General features: G+C 47.5%; 1 protein-coding gene across 1 annotated transcript; it reads right to left on the bottom strand.

Moving 5' to 3' along the window:
• Window positions 1-1,607: 1,607 nt before the first annotated feature.
• On the bottom strand, window positions 1,608-25,674 carry LOC136501160 (uncharacterized). Its single transcript, XM_066496651.1, has 6 exons — window positions 24,361-25,674; window positions 19,595-19,686; window positions 19,075-19,149; window positions 4,045-4,106; window positions 3,087-3,156; window positions 1,608-2,492 (listed from the first exon to the last, which is right to left on the bottom strand). Exons 1-6 carry the CDS (start codon window positions 25,583-25,585, stop codon window positions 1,788-1,790), a joined length of 2,229 nt encoding a protein of 742 aa, XP_066352748.1. The 5' UTR covers window positions 25,586-25,674; the 3' UTR covers window positions 1,608-1,787.
• Between the last annotated feature and the right edge of the window lie 249 nt (window positions 25,675-25,923).

The raw sequence follows: 25,923 nt of genomic DNA, 5'->3' as shown, positions 1-25,923 counted from the left end.
GTTAGTAAAGCCTTTTGGGTTGACTGATGCACCTAGTACTTTCTTGCAATAATGAACAAGGTTTTATATCCTTTCATTGGTAAATTTGTGGTGGTTTATTTTGATGATATCTTGATATATAAGGAAAAAAGTTATAACTTAAAACAGAGATTGGATCTATAGGGTTGGAAACGGATCGAATTTGTAGGGGATCCAATCCCGATATCACCTTTGACCATATTTTAATTTGAATTCAAATACGGATACATATATTTTTTAATACGGGTACAACGGATTCAGATTTATATTCAGAGACTCAACTCAAAGTGTATATTGTTAAATTCAACATACATCAATAGAATTTTACTACTAAGTTCATCAATAACATAAATGAAATAAAATCAAAATATACATCACCAACATCAAAGTTAACTAAAATGTTCTTTGGTTACAAAATTATTATACAAGTAGAGATTGAAATATGTGGATATTCTAACGATAGACAAGGATAGCTCACCAAAAGTTAACTGTAGCAGGAGCAGTTTCGGAAACCGAGGCAGAAAATAAACTGAGAAGAGGAGCCGGAGAAGCCACGATTTCGGGCTCCTCCGGCTCCACGCTACAGTAGCGGAGTCAGAGCCAGCGGGAGCCGTGCCAAACGAGGCCATAGTTATCAACAAATATTTAATAACTAAATATATCAATTAATCAACCATTATTTATATAATATTTATCATGATATTATAAATTATATAAAAAATACATTAGTATAAGTAAAAGTATTAAAATAACTTACAAGTTGCATTAAATTAGAAAAATACTAAACTAATTGAATCTTATGTATCGTTAATAATATTACATTAATATTAAAAAAATACTTATAGATATACTATTAAGTAGTTTCAATACATCATTAGTAATATTAAATTTTACTAGTTGTGGAGAGAAAACTTTTAAATAGATCCATTATATCTTATTCTTCGCGAATATGGATAAATGTTAGATATTCTCTATTTTTTGAATACAGAAGATAGAGAAAAATACTAAAATATAAATTTGAAATATTTCATTATCATTCAAGTTAGAAACGGATATCAATACGATGTAATCGTAAGATAATTTAGGTATCTTTCTATTTTCTATCCCTGTGGATCTGTGAAGAGGATTGGCCCCGCCTCTCCTTGCTGCCAGAGACTAAGGGGGGCAAAGCGGCAGCGGTGCTAGAGATTTCCGAGACCGATGTGGTCGCGACTTCGCGAGCAGATAAGGTCCACGGCGTCACGTCATTGTCTCCCATATTCATATTATATCTCATATTTTTTAATTAAATCTTAGAACCGGATACGGATTATTCAAATATTGATATTTATCTCACATACATATCAGAAAACCAATTTAGAGTATTCCAATTCAGGATATTAAATGAGATTCAAATACAGACTATCCAAATAGTGTTTTGATTCTTTCAGGATGCGGATATTAGAAAAATCTGTCCCTTTTTCATCCCTAGTCACCTCTTCTCACCCACACCCACACTAGGGATGAGCTGTGCTGGTTCCGATGAGCCTATTCACGGCATACAGTTGCACTAGCGTGAACGGGTCACAGAAAAATCAAACAAATATAACTTCGTTTCACAGAAAAATCAAACAAATATATACTACTTCGGAAGTTGAAAGAAACAAGTGAAAGGTAATGTCAACAGAATAAATTCTGTACTACTGCTAGAGGCATCTATGTGATCGAAGGCAAACGGCTGTAACAAGGAACACAACAAAGAGATACATCAAAAGCGAAAATGGTATAAGTTAATATTTGTCCTTGGCTCCCAGTCCCCGTAACTTCGGTCGCCTTACTGCGGTCAAGGGGGTGGCAATGCCCTGGCCATCCTTCCCCAGTCCAGACCCTGGGACAAACCCCATTTTCACCATCATTTTGGATCCAAAACCCTTGGTGTGTCTCTCGAAGGAGCCAACGCCACTCATCTCTGGTGCCCACACATTCCGCCTCAGCTCTGACCTCACTTTGCCTGGCTCTGATATTAATTTGATGGGTTCTGTCCTTGCTTTAATTGCCTCAGCCTCACTGTCAAATTGTACACCGAGTCCAAGAGATTTGGGACGATTGATGGCTTGTATCGGCTGCACTATACCTTGGCCATCTTTGCCAAGGCCAGTGCCCTCGATGAATCCCATTTTGGCCATCATCTTCGAACCAAAGCCCTTGGTGTGCACCTCAAAGGAGCCTAGCTGGGCGTGCCCATTTTGGCCACATAAGTTATCACCACCAATTGAGTCAACAGCTATTGCCTCCGTAAGGGAATCCACCATGGTGCCAGACTTGACAAAAGATACAGGACGCTCTGCAAAGGAGACCTGTTTCTTGGAAGATTTATTTCCATTGGATTCTCGATGTTTTACAAACTTTCCTGGAGCTGAAAGGCCCTTCCATCCTGCTGGGCCTTTAGAGTTCTCCCAGTTGACAGAGAAGTCCTCAGGTTCAGTCCCCAAAAGCTGAAATCAATGAAGCAAAGTGGTTAGATAACACTGAAACAATTAGAAGTAGCGAGGAGATCAGCATCAAGAAGGGGGATAAAAGAAATAGTGGCATCTTTCGAAACACAAAAATGGCATGATACAGTTTGTTCATTAATTAAAGCTTTCAAGTTATATGATACAATTGGGGCTGGACCAAAAGCTCGTTGAGCTGGCTCTGTAACTTGTTTCAAAATTGTTCCGATTAAACTCGTTTTTCATTTAAAATAAAACAGACATGATTTTTTTCGCAAAAAAAAAGACATGATTTCGAATGACTTTGGATTTCAGCTCAGCTCATTACAACAACAAAGCCTTTTTCAGCTCAGCTCATTAAGCTCAGTTTAAAGTTGGGTCTCAAACAAATCAGGAGACTGATAAATAAGATTACGTCAATTTCAACGAAAGCTCGAAAAAAAGTGCAGTTGGCTTGTTATCCACCCGTAACAATTACAAATTATATCATCTTCAGAAATGACTAGACTGCATAAAAGAAGTATGGAAAATGATAAGCAACAGTATAAGAACAGGAGGTAAACTATCTCCAGGGGGAAAAAATCCAAAGATAGCCACCTTTTCAAGTCGAACTTGGCCATCTGCAGATGGCAAGGAAGACTGCCCAGTTAATGTCACAGTGACAAATCTGCAAGGAAGAATTATTGATTTTACGCAAAGGATAAGCTATATAAATGCAAAAATAAACTACGGGAATACAATCCTTGGTAATAACAAAGGTTTGTAGATTTTACATTCATTAGACAAAAATGAACAGAATAAACTTCCAATAAGAATGTTGAAGTACAAAATATGGTGGCAAAATACTCTCCAGTTTGAGTTTATTAGTCATAATTTTGAAATATAACACAAGAAATTGGTAAACAATGAGCACATTGAATTGATGAACACAGTATTAAACATGAAAGATAAAAAAACAAGTGTGGTTGAGAAAATTAAACTGAAGGTACAGTAAGGTCATGGGAGGTGCAAAGTCCTGCAGCTCACTAACCCATAACCAAGCTAGCAATATAACCAGGTTATGGTAGTAGCTACATGCAGGGACACATCGCTTACGTATTTGTCCTTATCAGACAGTATGTGCAATGAACATGACAAGAATGTCAGTGTCATGTTTCTCGTATCAGTGCCCATGCAAACAAAGGGGGTGGTTTGAGTAAGCCACTAAAACCTTTACCATTGTCCACACCGGACAAATGGCTCATTGCAGGAGAGGTGATGCACCTTCCTACCTCAAGAGTTGACTAAGATGATGTAGCAAAAAATGATGTCATAACGGTTCTTTGCAAGAATTAGTAATGTGTAAGCAGGATGATCTGCAACAGCCACAACTGCTCAGGAACCCTTGAACTATTACTGCATGACCACTGTCATGCAAAGATGTTCTGTAAACCACTATCATTGCTGCCTTGCAGTAAATCCCCTGGGCTCTGACAAACAATAAACTCACGCACCATGCAAAGTATTTTAATGTATTATGTCAAGATCATAATGAATATGACCCGCAATCAGTTACCTTTTCTTGCCAGAACCTTGACACCCGCTCTTCAATTGATAAATAGATGCAAGGCGTTGTACCTACAGAGGTAAACCAGTACTCAGAGCATATACGCCATGCAAACAGGAATGAAAATGTATAACAAATAAATAAATCTGTATATATAGAATTAGTATGGCTAGCATACCGGTGTATCTCTTGTCCTTTACCAAGTTCCCAAAATGGGCTATTAGGCTCATCAAAGCTAACTGCCTCTGGGATGATAGTGAGTAGACATAAGCTGGGATAGTGTTAGTATGGTGGTTTGGGTATTCCCTAATTTGAGGGAGTTAAACCATGCGTCTCCTAGGGTCCTGGATCAAAAGATACCAGTTGGACGGTAACAAGCTTTGGAAATGCTTATATTGATCACAAGTATAATACTGACAGGCCTAATATCTTCTATAGCTCAACAGTAGGAGCTAGTCAATTTTTTAAGGGGATATGATCTGAGCTGCTACAGCAGCGAAACTAGACTACAAATGGGTCATAGGAAATGGTAGGGAAGTTAAATTTGGGAGGACAACTGGAGAGGAACCTCAAGCTTAGCTATTGAATGCGCATTTGGTTTTCTGGCCTGCTCAGCTTGCCTCGCCTCACTCGGCAAGGCTAGCCTTGCCAGCAGCAGAGAGTTGTTCTGGCTCACCCAAGCTTGCAACACAAATCATTGTCAGCGCGAAAATTGAGAGAACAAGCAAACCAACCAGACGCAAAGTTTTTTGCCTAGCCTAGCAAAGCAAGCAGTGGCAAAAGATCCAAACCAATGTTATTAAGGCATCGCTTTGTCGTTGCCTAAGCGCCAAGGCACTCCACATGGGACGATAGAGCAAACGACTCGCCTTAGATTCATATGGCGTCCGCCTTACGACTATGGCGTCCAGAAAGCGTCGCTTTGGCGTCCGATTCGTGCCAGATCGGGCAAGGCGCGGATGCTTTATTCAGGGCGTCGGGAAAACACGAGAGCGTGGGAGAAAGGACGGGAAAAGAGCAGGCGCACGGGAAAGCCAGTCGCGCGCAGAGATAGAGGAGCACGCGGGAGAATTAGGTGCGCGTAGAGAGATGAGTGCAGGAGAATTAGGCGCGCGTAGAGACAGGAGCACGCGGGAGAAATCAGAGCGCAGAGTGGAGCACTCGCGGGGAAGACGGACCTACCTGCTTGCCCGCGCGAACGCGTTCTCCCGTGCTTCCAGGAGAAGCTGCTGCCGCCGAGCCTCCGCCTCCGCCTCAAAAAGAGCCTCTGCCTCCACCTCAAGAAGAGCCTCCGCCTCCGCCTCCCGTCTTCCCCATCCGGGTGAGGGGCAGCACCGACGGGCCGCGGTTTCCCCGCCGCCTCCTCTGCTCCTCCATCGAGCAGGACCCGAGCCGCCTCCTCCAATCTTCCCTCAAGCAGGACAGCATCCCTCCCTCGAGCCAGGTAATTACTCTGCTCTGTATTTTTCTACTTGCCTGTAGCCTCTTCTCTTGAGCAGGACAGCAGCATGCCGATTTGTTTATATTTGCTTTGCTTAGTGCTTAGTGCTTAGTGCTTGGTGCTTGGGGCTTGGTGCCTTAGCCTCTTCTGGATGGCAGTTTGTTTTTTATATTCCAACCTGAGCCCTATTTAACTATTTGTGTCCACTGTCCAGTTGTCCATTAGTGATTAGTGTTAATTAATAGTTACTTAGCTTGTCGTATTTCACAGGAGTCCATCTAAATGGCAACACAAGGCACTGCAAGTCCACAGAGTGTAGGCTCAGATACTGCTGAATATGATCCAAGGACAGATCCAAAAAGGAAGGCTAAGTCTAGTGATCCTGGGTGGAAGTATGGCTTCTGGCCAGAAATTGGCAACAGAGATCTGGTTGAGTGTAGCCTTTGTGGAGGGAGAGTAAATTCTGGAATCAAGAGACTGAAGGAGAGCATCTTGTAGGTGGATATGGAGATGCTGTCAAATGTCCTAAGACAACAACAGCAATTGCTGCTGAAATGGAAGCAGCACTAGTTAAGGGAAGAAGAAAGAGAGCACTAAACCTAGATGATGACAATGATGGTGTTCAAGTGGTGGAAGTGGTACCAACTGAGAACCAGGTTCAAAACATTGCTAATGCTTCGTCTCCGTCATCTGGTACTAGTGTGGTGCAGCATCCAAGTTCAAGGACAGCATCCAAAAAGAAGCAATCTGCTCTCAAATTTGCATCTCTACCACCTAGACCAGAAGAGAAGTCAGTGATTACCATGCTTTGGAAAACACCTGAAGAAGTGGTTGAGGAAAGGCATTCTAAGAATTGACCTGCACAAAGCAGTGTGGAGGGAAGGATCAGGACCAAGGAAGAAAGAGATGAAGTCAACATGCATGTGGCCAATTTCTTCTATGAGTGTGGAATACCATTCAATGCTATCAACTCAAGGAGCTTTGAGATTATGTGTGAGGCCATTGGACAGTATGGACCTGGATATAAACCTCCTAGCTTCCATGAGGTGAGGGTGCCATTGCTTGGAAAGGCTGTGGAACAGACCAACAAACTAAAGGAGAAGCATGAGGCTGCTTGGAAGCAATATGGCTGTACACTCATGTCAGATGGGTGGACAGATAGGCGGGGCCGTCACCTCATTAATTTCCTAGTCTATTCCAGAGGGGACTTTCTTCTTGGACGTTGATGAATCAAGTAAAGTACATGATGCACCAATGTTGGCAGATTTACTACAGCAGAGAATTGATCTCATTGGAAGAGACAAGGTCGTTCAATTGGTCACTGACAATGGTGCTACCTATAAGGCAGCTTGCAAGCTTCTTATGGAAAGAATTCCAACACTGTTTTGGACTCCATGTGCTGCACATTGCTTGGACCTTATGCTAGAGGACATTGGCAAAATGAAGCAGTTTAGCAAGCCTATTGCACGTGCAAGACAAGTAACCTTTATTTATAGGCACAGGAGGCTGAGGGAGAAGACAGGAGGTAGAGATCTTTTTAGACCAGGAGTAACTCGTTTTGCTACTGCTTTCCTCACTTTGCGCAGCCTGCACACTCACAAGGATGCTCTGAAATTCCTATTTGTAAGTGATGACTGGACTAAGTCCAAATTGGCAACTACAGAAGCAGGAAAGAAAGTGCATGACACCATCCTTTCAACCAAATTTTGGAATTCAGTTGAGGACTGCCTGAGAGCTTCACAGCCCCTTATTGTTTTGTTGAGGATAGTTGATGGGGATGAGAGGCCAGCAATGCTAGAGGTATCATTTTGTATGGAATATGCAAAGAAAAAGATTAAAGACAATTTCCCTACTAGTCGAAAGGCAGACTTAAGGGCGTACCCAATGCAGAGAGCTCCCGCTCTGTGCGGGGTCAGACTTAAGGGCGTACCCAATGCAGAGAGCTCCTGCTCTGTGCGGGGTCTGGGGAAGGGTGTCAGTAGCAAGCCTTACCCTCGCCTGTGCAATGCGAGGAGACCGCGACTCGAACCCGGGACCTTCCGGTCATAGGATAGTCGAAAGGCAGACTTGCTTAAGCAAATCTTGGCAATCATTGACCGGCGTTGGGAAGATCAAATGGACCAACCACTATATGGGGCAGCACTATATTTGAACCCAAACAAGTATTTTGACCTGAAAACAGATGATGCTTTGGCTGGTAAGCTAAGGTCTGCATTTACTGAGGTTCTTGCAAAAATGGTGCCTGACCAGGATCTACAAAACAAGATTGATGACCATGCTTTGGACTATGAGGAGGGGGTAGCTTCAGCAAAAAAATTGCAATGAACAACATCAAAACCAAGTCTCCTAGTAAGTTCTTCACAGACTATACAACCTGAATTTTTAGTCTTTCCTAATTTCTAACATGAAAATGTTTTTTTTTGGTCACTTGATCTAGTTGAATGGTAGCGTTCATATGGTGGCAAAGCCGTAGAGCTCCAAAGATTTGCAAAATGTGTTGTTGGGCTTTGTGCTTCGTCTTCAGGTTGTGAGCGCTGTTGGAACACATTTGAGTCTAAGTAATTTGTCAATTACTCAATTAGCCCAGTTCAAGAAATAAATAAAATCTATTACCTACTAATGCTTGCTGAAAATTTCTTTTGTTTGCATTTTTACAATTGCAGATTCATACTAAGAAAAGAAACAGGTTAGAAGCGTAAGAGGCTTAATGATTTGGTCTATGTTCAGTACAACCGAAGGATGGCAGTGAGGTTCCAAAAGCGACATGAGAAAGGAGCAGGCAGCTTTGATCCTTTGTGTTTGGAAGACTTTGATTGGAACAATGAATGGGTTGATGTGGATGCCGAACCAGTCCACGATGGCCGTGGACTTGAAATTACATGGGAACAAGTTGATGAGACCGTTGGTGCATCCCAAATGTATCGTGGTCGCAATTTCCCTAGGGCAGCCCACGGCGATGCGACTAATATTGATAGAACCTATAATCGGAGGCGGTCTGCAGCAGCTACTGCTCCAATTAGGAGGACTGATGAACCCGCAGGAGGCTGAAGACATGGAAGATGATAACTCTAATGAAGAATATGTGGTTGATGATATGGAAGTTGATGACTATGGTGAAATTGCACCTATTGTTGCTCATGAAAGTGATCAAGCTGCTGCTGGTGGTGACAATTCAGATCCTTTTGTGATGGAGGATGACTTCTATTGACTTAATGATGCTTGAGAGTAGTGAGAGTATTTGTGCCAGACTATTTATGCACTAGTATTGTAGTATTGTGGAATGTGCTCACTGAGCACTCCAGTTTATCTTATTTAGTGGACTATCTGTTGAACTACTTGTGTAATGGTTTTATTTGTGGCAGTGTGCTTATCGACTTGCTAATCTTTACCTGTCCCTCAACTAATTTCTATTTTTTCTGGTGCCATATTCCCTGTGAAATATCTAGCTACTAACATGAATTGGCTCTCCATTGCAGTGTGTTGTTGGATATTTGGATGCACACTGGGGACTGTGGGCTGCACAGGAGAAGACAACACCAAAGTATGGCATGCTTCTATACTACTTATACTACTGTAGGATGGCCGTAAGGCATCGCCTCGCCTTACGCCTACTGTAGGATGGCCGTAAGGCGTCGCCTCGCCTTACGCCTTACTCGCTTAGGCGTACACGCCCTCAGTATTGGGAAGTCAATATTCTGGTTAATGAGAAGTGTAAAACAGTAGCAGAGTGAACAGGTTTGTAGCCTAGTTGATCAAAGGAGCCTTAGTAGCACTTAAGATCCTAGGTTTGAATCCCCATTGGAGCGAATTTAAAAAAGCCTAGGTTAAAAAACACCCCTCGTCGGCTGTGTTCCTAAGTTACACGTGTAACCACATTAGTTGCTTTCAGTGATATGCACATGGCCACAATCATGTGTCTGGCTTTTTAACTGTAGTGGTATGTACTACTCTAGTGCTTGGAGATTGAGTGACTGACACCTAGGCCCCACTAACGACAGTGGCAAACAATGGGTAACGTCTGGTTCATCCTCATTGTCTAACCCATGAACCAAACAAGAAACAGGGACACACAACTGTCCCCTCAACCAAACAGAGATATGGAACATCCCGTCTCTCAAAACTAGAATGAACCCATCCTGTCTCTCCTAGTCCCTAAACCAAACGCAACCTTAAGGTGGCCCAGAGTTCAAGTTTTCCTTTGGCTCCTTTCGAAGAATAAACTTTTAACTAAAGATGTTAGTCGCTGAATTCTTACTCTTGGTAGTAGTAGAATTCTTACTCTCATCGAGAGAGGATGACACTAGGAGTTGGGGCAATTTTCTATTTTTTTTCCAAATGCCATACCCACCTGAGGGGTTAGGGATACATATTTATAGGCTGCTAGCCAGCCAAACATATGCCAAGATGCTAGTCTAAGATGCTAATATGCTGTCCTAATATGTTGTCCTCTAAGATGCTGTCCTAAGATGTTGTCCTAGCTAAAGACCAGCTGCAAGGATGTTGTCCTCTCAGTCAAGATGCTGCTGCAGCCAGCCCCACAAAGACCAGCTGCAGCCAGCCCCACAAAGACTGCCAACAGAGACTTATCCCATCATTTTCCCCCTAAGTCTTGTGCGTCGTCTTGTGGGAAAGTTGAACCATCCCGGTCCTGGAGCAGAGCTCAAGGAACTTGATCCTCCCAAGGGGCTTGGTGAGCAGGTCCGCAAGCTGGTCCTTGGTGTTGATGTAGCTCGCCTTGATGCTCCCTTCCTCCAAACAGCCTCGGATGAAGTGGTACCTCACCCGGATGTGCTCGTTGCGTTCATGGAAAACGGCATTCTTTGCCAGGGCCAGAGCGGACTTGCTGTCCACCCTGAACTCCACCAGCTCGTGTCTCTGCCGAGGAGATCACCAAGCAGTCGAGCGAGCCAGAGCGCCTGAGTCGAAGCGGTGGAGGCCGCTATGTACTCAGCCTCACAGTTGGACAGGACCACCACCTGCTGCTTGACCGACTGTCAGCTAACGAGGCACTTGCCGAGTAAGAAGAGGATCCCGCTCGTGCTCTTGCTGGTGTCGATGTCGCCGGCGTGGTCGCTGTCGCTGTACCCGACGAAGTATGCCGCCACAGGGCACCAAGGGTAGTAGAGGCCGTGGTCGAGAGTCCCCGCAACGTAGCGGACGATCCTCTTCACAGCCTGCTGGTGCTCCGTTGTCGGTCGCTGCATGAACCGACTAACGTAGCCGACGGAGAATGCCAAGTCCGACCGTGTGTGGGCGAGGTAGCAAAGGCTCCCCACAAGACGCCGGTACTACGTAGCGTCCACCTCCGTCGTGCTGTCGCGGCTCAGCTTCAGCGTCTCCTCCATCGGAATGATAGCTGGGTTGCAGTCGGTGAGCCCAGCTAGCTCAACGACGCGCTTGGCGTAGGCGGTCTATCAAAGCGTGATCCCAAAGTCATCCTGGTGCACCTTGATTCCCAGGTAGAAGGAGAGAGGCTCCAGGTCACTCATTTGGAAGGTGGCCTTCATCTCTTCCTTGAATGCTGCCACCTCCGCATCTTTGGTGCCGGTGATCACCAAGTCGTCGACGTAGACACCCACCAACAGAGCATTTCCTCCACTGCCCCGTCGGTAGATGGCCGCCTCGTGCGGGCTTTGCTCGAAGCCCATCTCCTTTAGCGTGGAATCCAACTTGGCATTCCACGCCCTCGGTGCCTGCCGCAAGCCATAGAGGGCCTTGCGCAGGCGGAGCACCTTGCCCTCCTTGCCGGGGATCGCAAATCCCGACGGCTGGTGCACGTAGACCTCCACCTTCAAGTCGTCGTTAAGGAACGCCGACTTGACGTCCATGTGATGAACACGCCAGCCCTCCTGGGCAGCTAGCACAAGGAGTCGCACAGACTCCATCCGTGCCACGGGAGCGAAGGCGTCGTCGAAGTCGACCCCCTCCTGCTGCACGAAACCTCGTGCCACCAAGCGAGCCTTGTGCTTGACGATGGCGCCGGCTTCATCCCTCTTCAGCTTGTACACCCACTTAAGGGTGATCGCGCGGTGACCACGAGAAAGGTCAGCAAGCTCCCAGGTGCGGTTCTTCTCAACCGCATCCATCTCCAACTACATCGCAGCGCGCCATGCCGCGTGTCTCTCGGCCTCTGCGAATGACTGAGGCTCGCCGTCATCACATGCAAGGTGCAACTGCGCCTCCAGGTCCTCCAGGTCGTGAGGCACCAGTCCCGGCACCGACTGGTCGCCGAGAAGGTTCTCCATCGTACGGTACCGCAACGGCTCGCCGTCGTGGTACGCGTCGATGCGCTCCTCGTCGTGAGAGAGCGGAGTAGTAAGCTCAACCGGGCTGTGCTCGACACGAGCTGGTGTTGGAGTAGACGTGCCCGAGAGGTGCCTGTCAGTGCTGGAGTGCGTGGCGTTGCCAGCTGTGGTGGAGCCGGCGAAGGACTCATCGCAGCCGAGGTCCTGGCTGGAGAGCGTGGTGCTGTCGGAGTAGCAGGCGCCGGGGTCGGTGGAGGCTCAGGGACTGGGGTAGACGCGCTCGCCGAAGAAGAGCTGCCTACTCCCCCAGCTCCCTCGAAGTGGACGTACTCGACAGTGAAGTCGTCGTACGTCAGAGCCGAGCCGCCATCCACCGCCTTGTCCCACGCCCATCCTCGCCCTTCGTCGAACACAACGTCGCGTGCCGTGCGCACACGCTGTGTCTTCGGGTCGAGGATGAGGTAGGCCTTCGAGCCCTCCGCGTAGCCGATGAACACTCCCGGAGTGCTCCTGTCGTCGAGCTTGCTGATGTGGCCAAGATCCTTGGCAAACGCAAGGCAGCCGAAGACCCGCAAGTGGGAAACCGCCGGCTTGCGCCCATGCCAAGCCTCGTACGGCGTCCTGCCGTCGAACGCCTTGGTAGGCGAGCGGTTGAGGATGTAGACGGCCGCCACCACCGCCTCTCCCTAGAAGACAGCCGGCATCCCCCTCTGCTTGAGAAGGGCCCGAGCCATCCCCACAACCGTCTGGTTGCGCCGCTTGACGACGCCGTTCTGCTGCGGGCTGTACGGCGCGGAGTAGTGGCGCTGAATGCCCTCATCAGCGCAGTACGACGCGAATTCAGCCGCCATGAATTCGCCGCCGTTGTCGGTGCGCAGCACGCGCAGCTTGCGGCCGCACTCTGCCTCCGCAGCAGCCTGCGAGCGCCTGATGGTGTCCGCAGCCTCTCCCTTGCTGCCGAGGACCATCACCCACATGTAGCGGGAGAGGTCGTCGACAAGCAGAAGGAAGTAGCGTCGTCCTCCCGGTGTGGCCGGTGTCACCGGGCCACACAAGTCCCCGTGCACAAGCTCGAGCCTCTCCTTGGCTCGAAAGCTTGCCCGCTGGGGAAAGAGGAGTCGCCTTTGCTTCATCAACACGCAGACGTCGCAGAGCTGCTCCACATGGTCGAGGCACGGCAGGCCTCGCACCATCTCCGTGGCACTGAGCCGCTTCAGGGCCTCGAAGTGAAGGTGCCCGAAACGCTCGTGCCACTGCCACGCCTGGTCGTCCCGACGAGCAGCGAGACAGAGGGGTTGTGCCACCTGCACGTTGAGGACGTAGAGTCGATTTGCGCTTCTGGTTACCTTGGCAAGAAGGCGACGACGGCGATCCCAAATCCTCATGACTCCATCCTCAACCACCACGCGTGAACCATTCTCATCCAGCTGTCCCAAGCTGATGATAGAGTTCCACAACGCGGGGATGTAGTAGAATCCGGTGAGCAGCCTGTGCTCACCAGACACGGCGGTGAAGATGACGGAGCCGACGCCCTTGATCACGCCGGAGGCATCCCCAAACTTGACGGAGCCTCAGACGCTAGAGTCAAGCTCGGTGAAGAACTCCCGTCGACCGGTCATGTGATGGGTGACGCCGGTGTCGAGACACCACTCGTCAGTCTTGTCCTTACCGGAGCTGTCGCCGAGGAGGGCGTGTGCTTCTGACTCGTCAAGGTGGAGGAGAGCCGCTGCGGCCGGTGCCGCTGGAGGTAGCTCGATGCTTGCATGTGCCATGAACAGAGCCGGCTCCTCCTCCGGCTAGTGCGACGTGGGCCTGGCCGCGTCGTGGCTGTCGACAGTCCTTGGCCCAATGGCCAAACTGGCCGCAGTTGCGGCAGGCGTCGTCTCATGCCGGCTTGTGCCTGCCGGCGGCGCTGCCCAAGGCGCCTCCGCGGGCATCACCCTCGGCACGTCCTCGCGCCCCGGCCTGGGCGTTTCTACGCGGCTTGCCACGCTTGCGGCCGCCTGTCGCGGAAGAAGGCTCCCCCTTCTTCCGGTCACCTTGGCTGGCAAGCCACTGCTCCCGAGTGAGAAGGAGCTTCCCGCCAATGGTGATGGGCCCCGAGAGAGCCTGTGGCTCATCGCTGTCGACGACCTTGAGGCGACCTATCGCCTCCTCGATCGACATCGTGGAGAGATCCAGCAGAGACTCGATCGAGCGAGCCATCTGCTTGTACTTCTCGGGGACGCAGCGGAAGAGCTTTTCGACAGCTCTCTCCTCGCCGTAGGTGTCATCGCCGAACTGCACCATCTTCTACAACAAAGTGTTGAGACGGAGAGCAAAGTCATCAACATCCTCACCTGGCTTGAAGGCCAGGTTCTCCCACTCCTTGCGAAGTGCCTGCAGTGTGGACTTGCGGGCGCGGTCGCTGCCGATGCGTGCTGCAGCGATGGCGTCCCAAGCCTCCTTGGCAGTCCGCTTGTTGGTAAGCGAGAACTGCATCTCGGGCGGGACTGCAGCGATGAGAGCATCCAGCGCCTGTCGATCTAGGTCATAGTCGACGTCGCCGTACCGGATTGCCTCCCACATGTGCCGCACCTGGAGCTTTACCCTAATCACCACAGCCCACTCGACGTAGTTGGTCTTGGTGAGGGTAGGCCACCCACCGCCGGGGCCGACGTCCCTGACGACAGCCTGGAGCCCGTGGTAACCACGGTACCGATCCAGAGAGAGCCACGCTGCCTGTGAAGGCCGCGCTCTCCATCGACCCGTCCGCCACCGTCGCCGTGCGCGCCTCCTCCAGGAGCGCCGCCGGCGCGTCCACGCCTGTCTGGGCTGCCGCCACACTCGTGGGCGTGCGCGGCTGCCCCAGGAGCGCCACCGCCGTGCGCGCCTCCTCCAGGAGCGCCGCCAGCGCGTCCGCGCCTGTCTGGGCTGCCGCCACGCTCGTGGGCGTGCGCGGCTGCCCACTGCGCCGCCCGCTCTCGCGCTGCCTCCTTCTCTAGCAGCTCGAGGTCCGCGTCGGCGGTGTCAACAACGGAAATTGAGCTGCCGATGCTGCCGCGCAGAGCCTCAACCTCCGATGCCGCCGCACGCGCTGCATCCGCCGCCGCCGCTGCTTCCGCCTCCGCTCTGGCTGCTGCCAGCTCCGCCGCTGCCGGCCTCGACGCCCTTGCCGCCACTCGCTCACGTTCCTCTGCCGCGGCAAGTTCGGCCTCCTGCCGACGCCGCGTGCTCGAGGCGACCGAGCGCTGAGACTGCCCTGCAGACATGACGCGCTACCGGGAGACTGTTGCGTGGGGAGAGGGCTGCTTCAGACGCGCAGAGGGAGAGGAGTGGACAAGAGCGGCCGGAGGGGCTATTGTGGGGCTGGGAGAGAAGATGAGCAAGAGATGCTCAAGCTATAGGATAATACGGCTCTGATACCAGTTGTTAGTCGCTGAATTCTTACTCTTGGTAGTAGTAGAATTCTTACTCTCATCGAGAGAGGATGACACTAGGAGTTGGGGTAATTTTCTGGTTTTTTTCCAAATGCCATACCCACCTGAGGGGTTGGGGATACATATTTATAGGCTGCTAGCCAGCCAAGCATATGCCAAGATGCTAGTCTAAGATGCTAATATGCTGTCCTCTAAGATGCTGTCCTAAGATGCTGTCCTAGCTAAAGACCAGCTGCAAGGATGCTGTCCTCTCAGTCAAGATGCTGCTGCAGCCAGCCCCACAAAGACTGCCAACAGAGACTTATCCCATCAAAAGACAATCTAAATAAGAGAAGATAAGTTGAGAACCTTACTTGTGTCTTCTATTGTTAGGAATCTGTCCACCTCTTTTTTGGTTGTGTAGTAGCCCAACAAGTCTGGAGTTTCATCTCTCTAATTTTCAATATGTATTGCAGTAAAGCTTTTCTGTCTGTTGGACAGTTATGGCTGAGTAATAAGAAACAGTATGTTTTCAATATGTTTAGCTTTGCTGCCTTGTGGGGGGTTGTGAAAACTAAGAAATGTTGTGTGTTTTCAGATCTTAAGGTGGAAGGATGTGAAGTCAGTGCTGCTGTGAATTGTGTGCTTACTTCAAGGCTGGTTGGTGTTTTGCCTGACCAAGCGACAATAGTAGTACTCCCAAAAAGCTGCAAGAGTTGAAGCACTGGGCTCTCTGTCCATCAAGACTATATGGCTACGAGAAGGCCAAGAACTGGAACAACTCTGACATTCCTGCTGACACAATCTTCTCTAGGAAGTGGCTGGACATGACCAAGATTTGTCTCGAGAACTCAGTGTGATAGTCATGGGTAGTTTTTTTATGTTTGCTTGACTGGGATGCCTCAAAATCCAAATGTGTAAACCATTATGGGTCTTTAGTCTGCTATAAGACTCGGGTCGTTTCCCTAAAACTCTAAAAAAAATTGTACTTTTCAAAAAATTTCAAATGCATGATTAACCTGAACTGACATTATTGACAGGCTAATCGCATAGCTTTCATTGTTATCTCTGTTCTGAATTCTAATGTTTATCACTATGAATATATAGAGCATGCACGAGAATTGAGTTCAATATTTAATTAAAAAGAGGTCATAGTAACAAACTGTCTAGGGGTTTCGGATATGGTAGTAGGAACCAGGAGGGAGAGGAAGTCTTAGACTTCGCCAAAGCTTTTGATCTGATGATAGCTAGCACTTTCTTCCGTAAGAGACAATCCCATTTAGTTACCTTTAGTAGCGTCCAATATTCTAGTCAAATCGACTTTGTCCTTACAACAACAACAACAACAAAGCCTTTAAGTCCCAAACAAGTTGGGGTAGGCTAGAGTTGAAACCCAACAGAAGCAATCAAGGTTCAGGCACGTGAATAGCTGTCTTCCAAGCACTCCTATCTAAGGCTAAGTCTTTGGGTATATTCCATCCTTTCAAGTCGACTTTGTCCTTACAAGGAGGGATAAACGAACATGTGTGGACTGTAAGGTGATACCTGAAAAATGTGTGGTCGCTCAACACAAGCTGGTGGTGGCTGACTTTCACTTTCTGGTGCAAGCTCGTGGGAACAAACAAGCCCTGGGTGTATGTTTTTCGCGGACGATGTAGTGCTAGTTGATGAAAACCGAACAGGAGTGAATCAGAAACTGGAGTTATAGGCGGGAGACTTTGGAGTCCAAAGGTTTTAGACTCAGTAGAACTAAAACTGAGTATATAAGATGTGACTTCGGCACTACTATTTGGGAGGACGAAGATATTAGTTTGGAAGGTCAAGTAGTGCCTAGGAAGGATACCTTTCGATATTTAGGATCAATGCTACAGAGAGACGGGGATATTGATGAAGATGTTAGCCATAAAATCAAAGCAGGGTGGATGAAGTGGCGGCAAGCATCTGGTGTCCCATGTGACAAAAGGGTACCACAGAAGCTAAAAGGCAAGTTTTATAGGACGGCGATTAGATCTGCTATGTTGTATGGTGCAGAATGTTGGCCTACAAAAAGACGACATGTTCAACAGATAAATGTCGCGGAAATGCGTATGTTGCGTTGGATTTGCGGTCATACAAGAAGGGATCGAGTTCGGAACGATGATATACGTGATAGATTATGGGTAGCACTAATTGAAGAGAAGCTTGTCCAACACCGGTTGAGATGGTTTGGAACATATCCAACGGAGACCTCCAGAGGCACCGGTGCGTAGTGGAATCCTAGGCCAGGATAGTAACGTGAAGAGAGGCAGAGGAAGACCGAAGTTGACTTGGGTAGAGGCAATAAAAGAAGACTTGAAATGATGGAATATACCCAAAGACAGCCTTAGATAAGAGTGCTTGGAAGACAGCTATTCACGTGCCTGAACCTTGATTGCTTCTGCTGGGTTTCAACTCTAGCCTACCCCAACTTGTTTGGGACTTAAAGGCTTTGTTGTTGTTGTTGTTGTTTTTTAACAAGATGCCTGAGGAATGGAGAAGAAGCATATTGGTACCAATCTACAAGAACAAGAAAGATATTCAAAGTTGTACTAATTATCGAAGAATTAAGTTGATGAGCCACACTATGAAGTTATGGGAGAGAGTCATCGATCAGCGCCTGCGAGGAACGACGCAAATATCAACAAACCAATTTGGTTTCATGCCCGGAAGGTCAACCACAGAAGCAATTTTCTTAATAAGATAGGTTATGGAGCGGTTTAGAGAGCAGAAGAAGGACCTCCACTTGGTTTTCATTGACTTAGAGAAGGCTTATGATAAGATACCAAGAAATGTTATGTAGTGGTCTTTAGACAAACATAAAGTCCCATCAAAGTACATGACCCTCATCAAGGACATGTACAACAATATTGTGACTAGTGTTCGAACAAATGATGATAACACAGATTACTTCCCGATTCAAATTGGACTTCATCAAGGGTCAGCCTTAAGCTCGTATCTCTTTGCCTTGGTAATGGATGAGGTTACCAGGAACATACAAGGAGATATCCCTTGGTGTATGTTGTTCGCTGATGATGTAGTGTTAGTGAACGAAAGCCAGGCGGGAGTAAATAAGAAACTAGAGTTATGGCGGCAGACCTTTGAGTCTAAAGGTTTTAGATTGAGAAGAACTAAAACCGAATACATGAGATGCGACTTTGGTGGAGTTATACAGGAAGGAGGGAGATGTGAGTTTGGAAGGTCAAGTAGTGCTTAAGAAGGATACCTTTCGATATCTAGGATCGATGCTACAGAGGGATGGAGATATTGATGCGGACATTAGCCATAGAATCAAAGCAGAGTGGATCAAGTGGCGACAAGCTTCTGGCATTCTCTGTGACAAGAGGGTACCACAAAAGCTAAAAGGCAAGTTCTATAGAACATCGATTAGATTGGTTATGTTGTATGGAGCAGAATGTTAGCCTACAAAGATTCGACATGTTCAACAACTGAGTTGCAGAAATGCGTATATTGCGATGGATTTGTGGTCACACAAAAATGGACCGAGTTCGGAACGATGATATACGTGATCGCCTAGAGGCAGCACCAATTAAAGAAAAACTTGTCCAACATCGGTTGAGGTGGTTTAGCCATGTCCAAAGGAGACCTTCAGAGGCACCAGTGCATTGTAGAGTCCTAAGCCAAACTAATAATATGAGGAGAGGTAGAGAAAGACCGAAATTAACATGGGGAAGGCAATAAAAAGAGATTTGAAAGCTTGGGATATACCTAGAGATCTATGTTTGAATAGGAGTACTTGAAAAACAGCTATTGAAGTGCCTGAACCGTAACTTGGGGTTCTTGGTGGGTTTCAACTCTAGCCTACCCCAACTTGCTTGGGACTGAAAGGCTATGTTGTTGTTGTTGTTGTTGTTGTATAGTAACAAACTGCCTCAGCAAGCTCCACAAAAATTATTGGATGATGAACACACATTCATACCTGAGAACAGTCTCGAGAGTGCATTGGATGAAAACATAACATATCAACCTGATCCACAACCATTTTCTTCAATTTCTGCCAACAGGAAAAGCATGATACACATCAAAAAAGCTTTTATGAATTTTTTTTTAAAAAAAGAACAGCTAAGAGTATATATCGCTAAAACAGACAGAGGTAACCATTAACCACATTTCATGAAATAAAATAAAATGCCCAAAGGAAACAAATGCTAATATGGGCTGTATCCAAACAACTGAGGCAACATGAATACCATAAAAAATTACACTTACATAATTTCTTCGCAACACAAATATTTCAAAAAAAGAAACTAAAAGAAAAAAAATGTAAATGCAAAGTAAAAAACTTGAGGATACAAAAGGTGAACAATTGATAAGAATAAAAAAGGATTAAATCAAAATCTTAAGATTCAATATTGCAATTTATTGCTTTCCCAGAATTTACTAAAGAACATGCCCACATCTTTGGACCAAAGCTCAGTTCAAGTAAAGTAGTGACTCACAGTATTAATTTGCCCTAAGTCAACTCCTCTGCTTAGCATTCGTTGTTGACGCTTCTTTGCAATGAGTTCCTTCCTATGCTGCTTCTTTTCACCTGAATCACATAATAAGCTATGTTTACAACCTCAACAAAGAGAAAATGCAAGCAAAATGAAAAGAAAGCAAGTCACTAGGAAACATATTAGTATAATTATAATGGTACAGAAGACAATGAAGAAGGCAATTTATGAAACAATCTCGAAGGAATGAGAAAAGGAACTGTCAAGTCCTCATGGCAGATGGCACATTTGGTTTCAATGCCAGCCTTTGCCTAACCTCGCTTGTGTTACGTACCTTGGGGATCTGAGAGCATAGCCACTCCAGAAGTGGAGATGAGTATATATAGAGAGCTAGAGAGCCTCATGGGCCGGGCCATAGGCCTATAATATAAGAGCCTTCATACAGTTAACACCCCCCCTTCAAACTCAAGGTGGAAGCGAAGGATTGGAAGCATTGAGTTTGATCAAGTGAAGTCGATGCTCTTCTCGAGTTTGTGCTTTAGTGAAAAAGTCGACCAATTGCAACTCTGAAGGCACATACTGGAGAGAAATAGTTCCTCAGACATAGCTAGCTGCCATTCTGGAATACGAGAAGCTTCCTGATAAATGGATGGCTCATCAACAATAGCATTGACATGAGAAAAACCATACTTGTCTGCAGGATGAATAGAGCTACGATCTCGAAGATTATATCGTGGACCAACCTGTAACTCATCAGAAATCAGAAACAATAGATGACTCATCAATAGTATTATTATTAGAATCATCAACAGCGGGCTCATCAGGACTGGCCAAGGTGGTAGAACTAGAAGGAAGCTGGGTGGGGTTTTTAGGACGATGGCTGAAAACACGTGTGATTGGTGGTTTAGAAAAAGATTGAGGTGGTGGAGGTAGAGTTGTTGCAGGAGGTAAAGGTGGCGTCATGGAAATAGGAGCAGAAGGTGTGAAAGCGTCATCGCCAGATGAAAATGGAGGAAGACACAAAAAGGAGGTGGACTCTGTGGGGGAATACGAGGGCTTGGTGGATGGGTTATAAAAGAAAGGACGGTCCTCAACAAAATTAACATCACGAGATGCGTATGCGACGGGAAGAAGGGTCATAGCATCGATAACCCTTATGCTCAGGACTATACCCCAGAAAAACACACTCAACAGACTGTGCAGTCAATTTAGTGCGCTCATGAGGGGCAAGCAAAACATAGCATGTGCATCCAAAAACGCGAAGATGGTCATAGCTAGGAGTACCATAAAGTACTTCACCAAGGCATCGGTCAAACAGCTTGGATGAGGGTTGCCTATTGATGAGGTAGACAACAGTGGAAACAGCTTCACCCCAAAAATGAGAAGTGACAAAAGATGAAATCAGAAGGGTGCGAGCTGTCTCTATGAGATGGTGATGTTTTCGTTCAGCAACGCCATTCTGGGCATGAGCACCTGGACAAGAGAGGTGTGCAAGGGTACCCTCAGAGGACAAAAAGTGGCGGAAAGCAGCAGACAAATATTCACCCCCAGAGTCAGAACGAAGAATTTTAATGGGGGTAGAAAATTGTGTGTGAACCATTCGAACAAAAGACTGATAAATGGAACACAACTGCGAACGATGTTTCATGAAATAAATCCACGTATAGCGAGAATAATCATCAATAAAAATGACATAATATTTGTGGCCACCCTTTGTAGCAAAAGGTGCAGGACCCCCCATACATCTGAATGAATAAGATCAAATGGTCTAGCAGAATGAGAAACACTAGAAGAATAAGGAAGTTGTATTTGTTTGCCAAGTTTACAACCCTTATAATGAAAGCTAGACTCAATAGATGCATGACCTAAACAACCTTTATTTATCATGGAGGGCAAACGAGACCCACAAAGATGACCAAGACGATGATGCCACTTGGCGAAGGAGGCTGAAGACGATGCAGCAGATGAGGCATGAGCTGTAGATGCAACAAATGAAGGAAGACGGAGTGTCTAGAACATAGAGGCTGGAAGCACCTTTACGGCGATGGCCAGTCCCAATCACTTTCCCGCTGTGACGGTCCTGAATAAAACAAGCTGAGTCATCAAAACCAACAAAACAATTCTGGTCGGTAACTTGACCAACCGACAGAAGATTCATAGACAACTGAGGTACAAAAGAAATATTGGGTACAGAAAAATGATTATTGCAAAGTGAACCCTGATGAGTGATATGACAAGAAGTACCATCAGCTGTCTGAATAGATGCGCCATCAGGGACCGGCTTGCAGGCAACCAGCTGGGACTGATCGGATGTCACATGAAAGGAGGCTCCAGAATCAAGCACCCAAGACGAAGGAGCACTGACAGTCGAGGAAGCAGCAATAGAAACGGTTCCAACAGAACCTGAACCTCGAGGAGTGGACGAAGTACCACGACCATGAGCAGCACGACAGGCACGAAATTCAGCCAACTTCTCTGGATGCTTAGCAAAACAGGTATCTGAACTATGATTAGTCCTGCCATAATGCTTACAGGGTTCTTTGAATGCGCTGGTCCTCTGAGAAGCTACCAACACACAATGAGGGTGAGACATAGAAGAAGACAAAGCCTGAAGACGTGTCTCTTCTGCAAGTAAGTCAGACAATGCCTTTGCCATAGACAGGGTAGAGGAAGAATGAAGCAACCTTGTACGAATAGAATCAAACTCTGCCCTGACTCCCATGACAAATCTGTAAGTAAGAAACTGCTCAATAAATGAAAGTGTTGTACAATTCTGACCTGTTGTACACTGGGGTACCATGGATACCAAAGAACCCATTAAACGATCAAAACCAGAATAGTACTCATCAATGGACATGTCTCTCTGTTCAAAACATGAAGCTGCTGCATAAGAGTATGTTGAAGGGCACCACTTTCCTGAACATAGCGGTCCTTCAAATAAGACCTCATAGGTTTGGCTTGCTTAAACTTGAGCAGACTCATAATCATGGTTTGCTTAACACTGTTAAGCATAGCAGCCATTACTTTCCCATTATTGATTTCCCAGGTTTTGACAGCAGACTTAAGAGTTGGTAGATCATCAGTCAAATGAAAATAAAGACCATGACCCCTCAATGCAGTTTCAACGGTAAAAGCCCACTCTAAATAGTTCTGGCCATCCAGTGTGATGTTGATGACAATAGCAGAAATCTGAGAGAGACTGAGACATGATGGACTCTACTGGAGAATAGCAGTAAAAGGCAAAGAAGTGGCAGGGATATCACCACAACTGAGCACTCCGATCCTCGGAAGACAGGTAGCAGGCGTGGAGACAGGCAGCGGGAGTTCCACGCGTAGCACCGCGCGTGAAGAAGTCCGCAGCCAGCGCGTGAAGTCGACAGCCGTCGCGTGAAGAAGTCCGCGCTTGAAGTCCGCGTCCGCCGCGGGATGGAAGGCCGCGCAGGATCGGATTGCGGGATGGAAGACCACGCACGTGAGGATCGGATCACGTCCGAGCGTGAAGCCACGCGCGTGAAGACCGCGCGTCCACCCATGAAGACCGCGCGTCCGCCCATGAAGTCGGCTCGGGCCGCGTCCGCGCGTCAAGTTCGCACAGGTCCGCTACCGCCCACGAGACGAAGATTGCGGGCGACGGAAGACACCAGATAGCGCACGGCGACGGGCCGTACCAAGAGGAAGGAACTGGCGCGACGATAGGCCGCACGATGAAAGACCAGCGCGACGACGGGCCACGCGGATCAGAGGAAAGCACGACAACAGATCGCGCGAAACAGAGGAAGGTTCCCAAGGGGGAAAAAATGGATTCCCAAGGGGAAAAATTTTTTGGATCGTGGGTGAATTAGATCAGGCTAATCCTAACCCGAACCATGGCTTTGATTCCATGTTACGTACCTTGGGGATCTGAGAGCATAGCTACTCCAGAAGTGGAGATGAGTATATATAGAGAGCTAGAGAGCCTCATGGGCCGGGCCATAGGCCTATAATATAAGAGCCTTTATACAGTTAACAGCTTGGACAGGCGGGCCTTGCCTAACCTAGCTTGGATAGGCGGGCCTTGTCTAACCTCGCTTGGATAGGAAGCCTTGCCTTGCCTATGGTGGCGGCTGATTCCACTCGCTTGCTTCAGCAAGGAAAAACTTGCTTGGTCGGGCCCCAGGGCAACGCGGCAAGGAAATGTGTATTTTTCTCTGACTTTTGGCTGAGCAAGGCCAGGCAAGGCTTGCCGATGGAAACAACGCACCCTCAAATCTTAACTTTAATAAGAACTTTTCAATCCATTGCATCTACATATAAATCAATAAATCACAAAGTGAAAAGCTCAGCTAATTTATTGTATCTACAGACATACTACAATCACTAGTGATGACCAATGTTCCACAAGTAAAGCGATACAGATTGTCTTCCATAACTTCTCCAAAAAAAGAAGCATGAGGAATTGTGTTCCAATTCTAAAACAACAAATCTCTCCATTTATAGCAATAATATCAAACTGCCAATGTCATCACTCTTCAACCGTGAGAAAGCAAGTGACCAACCGATGATAGTTTTATGAGATTGATTAGAAGATCCTAACTTTGGATTGACTGGGTGCTAATATACTCTTATTCTCGAGTACACTGCGTCTATGAATGCAAGCACAGTGCATCTGGTAAGGTTTCTATCAGGTTAGCACATTATCCGAGACATCTAGATTCTCGTTTTCCAAAATTTAACAAACTTACCACAGAAAGCAAAGAAAAACACAGAGCACGAAATGGAGAACCTAATACCTGGCCTGCTCTGATACTTTTTGCTCTTCCTACCCTCGTTAGGCCAGGACCGTGAGAGCGGAGAGGATGATGATCCTATCTTCGACCCCTTCCTTGACCTGTTTGGCATCCAGACATTGTTCTCCTCCAGGCCCATCACTTGCATGCTTGGCAGCAAATGGCCGTTACAAACCATTCCTTTTCCCTTCCGCTTCTCAACTGAATTCGGCCTCTTCATGCCATACTGTTCGGATGCAGTCATTAGTGCATAACCCTCAAGCTTTTCCTTCCCTTTCTTCACAAACCGATCATTATCATCATCTTCATCTATATATATCTGCTCTACAGTATCTGCATCACCCAAATTCATACCAGTGATCCACTTAGTGCTCAACAGCTCGTCACTCCCACCGATCCCCTCCATGTAATCAGCAACAACCTCATTGTCAACTGAAGAAGAATCACCAAAGATCAAATCTTCATCTGATTCTGATCCTGGTGACTCGCCGGCAGACACCGAATCTCTCTCCTCGCCTTCACTACCTTCCTCGTCACTGTCGCCGTCATCATTCTCAAATCTCTCACCGTCACCTGATTTGGATTCTAAATCCTCATCAGAGCTGCTCATCCGATCCGATTCGGGCGATGAGATGTCCTCCGTGTAGATCCTGACTCCGCCAATCAACAAAAATCCCGGATTGGGCTTCACCTTCTGCTCCTGCTTCTGCTTGGGCGTGTTGAGGGAGACATCTTCCTCAGCCAGTTCCTTTAATTTGAGCTCCATCTCCTCGTGTCGTCCATCCCGGAATCCTAGCCCGAGATGCAGCTCTCTATCACCGGCCTCCTCCTCGTCCGCGCTCAGCCCAAGCCCGATCTCACCGAGCACGTCGGGGCCGTACGAGTACATCGAGACGGAAGCGGCTGGGTCCGCGCAGGGGGCGGTGTCGATGGTCACCTCCAGTGCCTGCGCCTGACCACGCTCCGAATAAGCGGAGCAGGGGCGGAGGGAGGGATAGCTAAAGGGTACGGCGTGGGAGGACTCGCCATCGGAGCAGGCGCCGCCGCGCCGGGCGCCCCGCCCTCGGCCGCGGCCGCCCGAGGCGGGGGAGGAGAAGGCGGCGGCGACAGAGGCGGGGGAGACGAAAGACGGGAGCTCGGGGACCGGGCGACGACGGCCTGCGCCGGCGCTGCGGTGGGGCCCGCCGGCGGTGGGGTTGCGTGCGTGGCGGCGCTTGCCGCCGGCCATTGGTTGGGTGGCTAGGGTTGCGATATGCTCTAAATTCGAGCGTCAGGGCGCGTGACATGACCGACGCGAGCGGTTTATCGCATTTGTAGCCACTGGCCAGGTACGTAGGAGACGGTGCGGTAGGATTCGTAGCGGCCACGCCGCTTTTGGCTTGTTTGGTATAGACTTCGTTCATTGCACGTGCGTTACAACAACGGAGCAAGAAAAAAAAAGTTCACAAGATATTTGATAGTAAAATTTTAAGAAGTCATGATCATAATATTTAAAATAGAAAATAGTGTTTTTATCCTTGTCCAGAAATCCAATTATAATTTTATCCCTATTTTTCAATGTCATGG

The sequence above is a fragment of the Miscanthus floridulus genome, chromosome 13, assembly GCF_019320115.1.
Source record: "Miscanthus floridulus cultivar M001 chromosome 13, ASM1932011v1, whole genome shotgun sequence".
Taxonomy (NCBI): Eukaryota; Viridiplantae; Streptophyta; class Magnoliopsida; order Poales; family Poaceae; genus Miscanthus; species Miscanthus floridulus.
The sequence above is the reverse complement of the archived record's forward strand: the minus strand, read 5'-3'. Positions and strand labels throughout refer to the sequence as shown.

Bases quoted from the DNA above. Each gene is read 5' to 3' on its own strand.
- LOC136501160 (XM_066496651.1), bottom strand. From the start codon at position 25,585: ATGGCCGGCGGCAAGCGCCGCCACGCACGCAACCCCACCGCCGGCGGG. The intron at 19,150-19,594 runs GTGAGTCACTAC...TCCTGTTGGCAG, and splicing joins ACTTAGGGCAAATTAATACT to AAATTGAAGAAAATGGTTGT. The intron at 3,157-4,044 runs GTAACTGATTGC...TCTTCCTTGCAG, and splicing joins CAAGGTTCTGGCAAGAAAAG to ATTTGTCACTGTGACATTAA.